The following is a 7,883-nucleotide window of genomic DNA, read 5'->3' as shown; positions in this document are numbered from 1 at the left end:
GTGGGACCGAGAGACGTACCTTTCTGATGTGGCTTTGCTGCTTTCCGATGCTGGAATCGAGTGCTCCGCTCGCTTGGACTCTGATGTCGTTCGATTGGACTCGAGATGGGGGAGGTACCTGCAAAAGGCACTCTAACGCTCAAGTTAGGAGCGATTTTATGAACTATTTATCACAGTTGAATATTTGAGTCTCATAGAGTATGAGTTGAACATAAGTGAAACATACCTGGCTTTTAGCCTTGGCCCTATATTTATAGGTTACCACAAGCCAAATAAAATATAAACAGACTTACCTTAAACAAATTTACCTTCCGGTCGATTGCTCATAAACAGCTTTTTGAATATCTTTAATCAGATATTTTATCCAATAACTTAAATATTGGCCCAATTGTGGCCCAACACCTTTTAACCTGGTTTGACTTAGGTGACGAACGTTGTGGCCCAACATCCTTTAACCTAGTTTGTTGACGAGCACTTCTACAGTAGAGTTGACGAGCGCTGCTACAATAAATAGACTGATCGATCTTGGATGCTAATCGTTCAGCCTAGATATCATACTATACACAAACTAATTCAAGCATACACCACAAATTTTAAACGTATGAAAAACTCTAAAATAAGGTAGTTAGCTTCTTTTATCTATTAGAAGCTCAAATTGCTTTAAGGAACCTAGAACAACTTCCTCGGCACAAGGAACTCTATTTGCTCATACAAAGCACAAAATCATGATCAAGACATATTGTTAGTATCATTGATCAACTGAGTCTTATAGAAGACTCAAATGACACATGCGACAAAAAAAATGCTCAAATGCATGGGAAAATGTATAACTAGAGAAAATAGCAAAAACTAACTTATTATTGTATAAGAATTGATCGAAGAATTGATCGGATAAACTTGAGGACCTCGCCTTAGTGATTACTCAAGTGTTCTCTATCTTCAAATGAATAGGTCCTAGAGAAATAATGTGTTTTTATACAATGAAACTCCTTAATTGAAATTTTATTTATACATTTAAACTTTCAATATTAAAATAAGCGAGTCTCATTATTTAGAACACATTATACTTCTGATATGTTATTTTCTAAACTCTCACAAATAAACACTTACAAACTACTAATTTGTTAAACTTTAATGATACAATAAAATAAAAAATTTAATTAGTAAACAAATTTCAAACTTGTTTAAATTATATATATATATATATATATATATATATATATATATATATATATATATATATATATATATATATGAAACATCATATTTTAATATAAATAATAAAAAGACAAATTTATACCATTATTTCAAAGGACATTAAATTGGAAACAATTTTTTAAAATATTTTCTCCTGACCATATGCGTTATTATTCATTATTATAATTTTACATTTCACTTTCGGATAGTACAAGGAGCTATGTTTTTCATAAATGATTTATAGATTGAACTCTTATTGAAATAGACATTCATGTAATAAAGAATGTAACTAGTTAGATTTAATTAACATTATTGTATTTACACAAAGGTAAATACATATTTCTCAAAATAATTGCATAGTGTGAGATTAGTTTAGTTTAAAAGTGATAATAAGTTTGTGTCTGGGTATATATGTAATTGATTAAACATATAGTAATCCTAAATAAGGTTGCTTCGTGTAATAGTTATATATAATCTCTAAAATAAATAATTATATGCGCCAACGCAATATATATATATATATATATATATATATATATATATATATATATATATATATATATATATATATATATATATATATATATATATATATATCACTCATATTCTTGCGGTAGACATTTATTATTGTCTATGATAACACATTTGAGAATAGTGAAATTTTGAGCCTGTACACCACGAAATAAATATTTCATAATCAGTGGACTGGATAGAAAAAAAAATCTAAATTATTGTAGAAGAATTTGACTTTCAACGTTTGACGGGTGGGGTGATATTTTTTTTCAAGATAAACGTATACTGTTTAAGTGAAAGAAGATAAAAAAAAACTATATTTAAATAGATTGGTCAATGCTCATTCACACAAATTTGACCTCGCGCAAAATCATTGTGAAAACCAATTTGGCAAGTTACTTTGCCAATAATAATAAAATTATAATCTACATTGATTTTGTTGTGTTGACCAATAGCACAAGAATCAGAATATCCTAAAAGATAAAATAAAGTTTGACCATAATATATATATATATATAATATGCGAAATAATCAAATCATTTCATTATACTTTTTACCACATGTTATATCATTCAATATTTTGCGATTAAATTATAGTTATCCTAAAATTTTCCTGTTACATGAAAAACTAACTGATAAAATAACAAACTAGTTTATAGTTGATAAACTAAATGATAATTTGATAATCTCTTAACTTAGTTGATAAATTATTTTATTGAATTAGAAATAACTATTGGATTTGATAAATTTAAAAGAATATAATCATATCATATTTATTAAAATTTACGTTTTTTAAAAAAATATTATTATGTAATTATAATTGTGAATTGTTTTTAAATGATTAAATTTTAATTAAAATTTTCAATATTTATATTCACTTTTTTAATATTATATGTCTTTTTATTTGAATAAGTCATTTATTTAAATTTATTAATCAAATTTAAACTTTATTTATATTTCACAAATATAATTTTTTTTATTTCTTAATTTAAACTACTGTTATATTAAATTTATTTTTTTACAATTTTTTAACGTGTAATTTTCACATATTATCATATGATAAAACATTGATACTTCCATTTCTAATCAAATAATCCAATAAAATTTAAAATAGTACAATAATTAATTGCGTCTATACGATTAAAATATATAATAATAGATTAAACAGAATTAAGAATAACAGAAAAATATATTAAAATATAAGAAGATAGGAGTGGAAGAAAATTAAATAAGTTTCAAATGTAGCTAAAAGCTACTTATAACTTATAATTTAGAAGTTCTTAAAATAAATTACTTTAAATTTATATTAATTAAAATAGTCTGTAAAGTAGTTAAATAAATTAGTAGCTAGTTCATTGATCTTACCAAATACATTATATATACAAAAATTTATATCAATATAAATTTATTTGATACTTAATTATATATAATAAACTAAAACATACATATTTTTTAAATATATTAAAATATGAATAATTAAATCGTATTATTATTTTTTCAATTCTAATACAGTTAATGTGCATAATCATGATAAATTATAATTACAACATTCACTTATTAACAATAAATATCTGGTAAAGTTAGACTTATATATATATATATATATATATATATATATATATATATATATATATATATATATATATATATATATATATATATATAAATTTATTAGTTGTAAATAAAAGGTTGCTAAATATATCTTTTCTGTATCACACGGTAATTGTTGTTGGCTCAAATTTTGTACATTATCTAATCTAACAGGTTTTTCTTGGAAAATTGTATAGGTTGGTTTTAACTAACACGATGATACCGTATGACAATATTGAAAGCTATCTATACATATCTGTTTATCTATCTAACTATCTATCTATCTACATCTTTATCTATATATATCTATATATCTATATATATCTATATATATATATATATAATTGTTATCATGAATTCATATAAAAAATAAATTTTATTATCATGTTATTATTATTATTACTTATATAAAATTAAAATTTAAGAAAAATAATAATAATAATATATTGTATTAAACTTTGAAAAATATATATTTTATCAATTATATATATATATATATATCACTAATAATTTTATAAAAAAATGTATACATTATTTATGTCAAAATAATTTACAATCTAGTGGTGAATTTAAAAATAAAAAAATATAATTTAAAAATATTGATTGATATAGCAATCTGGAAAAGTTATAATGAAATATTTGGATTTCTTCATTTTTTTTATATATACAAAATTTGTTGACATTGTATTATGAAAAGAACAACCAAGTACTAGTTCAATTTTCTCTAAACAACATTGTTCTCAACCTAGTAGAGCAAGAAAAATTGTATATATGTATTACATAACAATCTTGAACTCCTTAAATAACAAAAAAATTATCGTAGAAATGAAAATAGAAATTAATATGTAATTTAATATCATAAATAATTATTTAAAAAATTCTTAGGCCTTATTAGTCTAAATATTAAGATGTATTGAACAAGTATTTTGTGTGTGAAATTAGACAGGAGCCATTGAGTTCAGCAGAAGAAAACACTAATTTCTCATATTAAAGTGTGAAAGAGATTTAATAAAATAAAGAAGACACGTGGAAGATAAACATTGGAGAAAAGAGAGTGGATTATATTAAAAAGTTTAAAATAGAGAAAACAGTTTGGGAAGAAGCTATATTTTAATATACAGGAAAGAGATTATGTCAATATTCTCACAAGAAATAAAGATTTTCTGAGTAATTAGGGTGAAGAAATAAAATTAGAGTAATAATATATTTGAGACAGAAAGCTTTGAAAGATAATTTGACCTAGAAAATATTTCTATATCAGAGATAAAAAAAAAGATTAATTAAGATAATTAAAGAGTCATTGGCAGCATGAAATCTGTTATTTTTGAAAATATTGAATACTCACTTAATTGCTGCATCTCTTTGTGAGAGATTATATCTTTGCGGCTTTCTCTCTCCTGTGTTCTTTCTCCCCTCTTCTCAGTTAAGATGATTATTTTATCTTCCTTTTATCTCTGTGAATCTTCGGAATAATCCAACAAACACTCTAAGTTTCTGTTCTTCGGATTTGTTCCACAATTTTCTACCTTCTCACCCTTCAATTCTCATCTCTCTTGAATCACTCTAAAGGTAAAAAGGTTTCTTTGGTGCATGATTGTAGCATTTTTATTTTTCCTTCTTTGATTTTTAGTTTCAGATTGTTCTTTCTTCTTAACCCTAGCTCATTCTTTGGTTTTCTGTGTTTCTAAGATGGATCGCAGAGATAATGGTAAACAAGCAGTTTCTGATCACGTTTTGGATTCTTGCACGAAAGAGAAGATGAAGAGATCCGTTTTGGGTTCTTGCAAAGCTGAAGTTGAATCAGTGGCGGATGAGGAAAACCCTTCCCCAAAACTGAGTCAGTGTGATATCTGCCTCAAGATTTTTGGCTGCGGCAAGGCTTTAGGTGGTCACAGAAGATCCCACTTTATGAAACAGCAGCAACAAAAGAAGGTAAAGACCCGTTTCACTGATAATCACACATCAAAACCTTCTGGTGATAATAACATTAGGGTTATCTGTGATTTTGACGATGATGATGGCAAACACATTTGTTGTATTTGCAAGAAGGAATTTCCCACCAAGAATGCTTTGTTTGGTCACATGCGGTCTCATCCTGAGAGACCATGGAGGGGTGTGTCCCCTCCTACTCAAAAGAACTCATCTTCTCCTTCTTCTTCTTACTACTATTCTTCTTCTTCTTCCTTCAATTCTGATTCAATGGAGAAGAACAAGGACGATCACGATGTTGATGATGGTGGCGACCGACTGATCTCACTTTATGAACATCGCAGAAATGAGATTGATCTTTTAATGTGTACTTCACCCAGCTGGCTTTGTAAAGGTACAAGAGGCAGAAGCTCTATCGGTGCGTATCAGGCTGCTGAGACTCTTTTCTACATGAGTTGTTCTAAGTATTTTTCTAGTCACGAGCGGAATAGGGTTTTCCCCAAGAAGGATGAAGTGCCGCCAAAGAGTGCCCCAACCCTAATCAAGCAGTGCAAAAGGAAGACTTTTGAATCGTCACCCAGTAAGAAAGATAAGGTGAAGAAGATAAAGTTTTTATTTAAAGGTGAATTGAATTTGGGAAGCACGTCTAATGGGGTTGGGGAATGTGATGGTGAGGGTAATAGGCTGAACAGGTGCAAGGGTTTATCTGAATCTGGGGTTGAGCATAACCATGATGAGAAGAAGATGAAGAGTTTTGATGATTTGAATGGTGAATCTGTTACCCCAACTATGCAAGATCATGTTGGTCCTTCTGATGTAAAGAAGATTAATATGGATAAGAAAGGGAAGAACGGTAAGAAATTGGTACTGAATTCAAGGACAAAAGACTCGGAATCTGAGAAAGCAGCAAGTCAAGAGAAAGCAGATTGGTATAAATGTGCTGCATGTGGAAAAAGCTTCAAAACTTTCCAAGGCCTAGGAGGACACAGATCAGTGCACAAAGAGAAGAATACTGTGAGCATTGATGAGCCAAACCCCTCGGAAGCTGTAGCTGAACAAAACAACTCTAGCAGCTCCAGTAACATGAACAAGATGGAGGACCCATTATTTAATGAAACAACCTTAGCCGACCAGCCTTGCCAATCTTCAGGTGTCAAGAAACTGAACTTCGATCTGAATGAGCTGCCTTGTGCCAATGATGAGGACTGAACATTCTGTATAGTTCTCCACTTTGCTGCATCTACATGCTTTTTTCTTATCAATCTTGCAATCTTAATCTTATATATTATTCTATTAAGTTTGAGTAGAACTTTGTATTTAGGATTTCTATGATACAAAATTGATGAGTTCTTTGTACGGTTACTGATGACCCTAAATTCTTCTCTCGTTACTAGAAAGTAGTAGCAGAACTCTTAAATTTTGTACCTTAGTAACTGTTCATTACTATGCTGGATTAAACTTCTTAATCAGTTTATGTTATACATGCTTTTTGTCATTTTTTGATATTCTGTACTTTTCACATTCTTTTCACAGCATTTCATTTTTTAGATTTTCAATTTCTATCGATTATTCATGTGTTTGGAAATTACTTGATAAACTTTAATTCATTGCTTTCTAATAATTTTTGACAGTATTTCATAGGTTAACTTATCAAATTGAAAACTAATGCCACTTGCTTTTATGTCTTTGAAATGGATTTTGCAGTGAGATAGAAACCGTTTTTAAATTTGAGTTTTAATTGACTTTTGGAATTTATAACAATATATAGAATGAGATTTCTTCAAGTTTTGGAATTTAATGTTTATATTCTAAAATAATTAATTTGCAAATTTTAAGTCTTTAATTTTGATGCTAATTAAATGGTTCTACTGGATGGAGAAACTAGAAGTAATTTGACGAATGCTTGGATAATTTAGACTCCTGAGTCTTTTTTTAGTTATCAATATTCTACTTCTACTTTTTACATTACCAAACTATTATAAATGAAACGTTATATTATAGGGTATATAAAAATTTATGTTTGAATAGCTATTATTATTATTTTTAAATAATTTTTATATTCTAATATAGTTAAAAAAAAATTAACTTCTGTATAAATATAAATCTTTCACCTTCTCAGCATAGGAATAAAAACTGTAAAGACAAATTCCTATTTTCAAATTTCTTTTAGAAAGGTTAAGTAAAACCACTTGTGTCTACAAGAATTAGTTTAAAAAATAGTCCAGTGGGATTTCTTACTGAATAAATCTTACAGGAATATTTCCTATAATTCAAACGTAGTCTAATCCAGTTTGTCAAAATTTATAATATTTTATAATTGATATATTTAGAGCAATCAAGGGGAATCAATAAATTATATTGTATTCTTCATTTTTTTAATTTATACAATATTTCCTATATGATGTCTCTTTTAGTAGTTATATATTATTAAAATAGGATGTTACATAATTATTATTATTTTCTAAAATTATTTTTTATAAATTTATATTTATTTGGTTAAAATAATTTATCTAAGAAATATTTTTGTGTGTAATAAATTAGAAAAATTAAATTAAATAATAATATGATTGTAAGTGGTTTGAAAAGAAATTTAATGTAAAGTTAAAAATTAATAATATTAATGTAAATAATTTAGGTTTATTTATAAAAAAATA

General features: G+C 26.9%; 1 protein-coding gene across 1 annotated transcript; it reads left to right on the top strand.

The window, feature by feature from the left end:
- Positions 1 to 4,989: 4,989 nt before the first annotated feature.
- Positions 4,990 to 6,438, top strand: LOC108344105 (uncharacterized). Its single transcript, XM_017582573.1, has 2 exons — positions 4,990 to 5,387; positions 5,610 to 6,438. The coding sequence occupies exons 1-2, from the start codon at positions 4,990 to 4,992 to the stop codon at positions 6,436 to 6,438; spliced, it is 1,227 nt and encodes a 408-aa protein (XP_017438062.1).
- The last annotated feature ends 1,445 nt before the right edge of the window (positions 6,439 to 7,883 follow it).

This window comes from Vigna angularis, chromosome 6 (genome assembly GCF_016808095.1).
Source record: "Vigna angularis cultivar LongXiaoDou No.4 chromosome 6, ASM1680809v1, whole genome shotgun sequence".
Classification (NCBI taxonomy): domain Eukaryota; kingdom Viridiplantae; phylum Streptophyta; class Magnoliopsida; order Fabales; family Fabaceae; genus Vigna; species Vigna angularis.
Note: the sequence above shows the minus strand (reverse complement) of the source record. Positions and strands in the feature narration are given on the sequence as shown.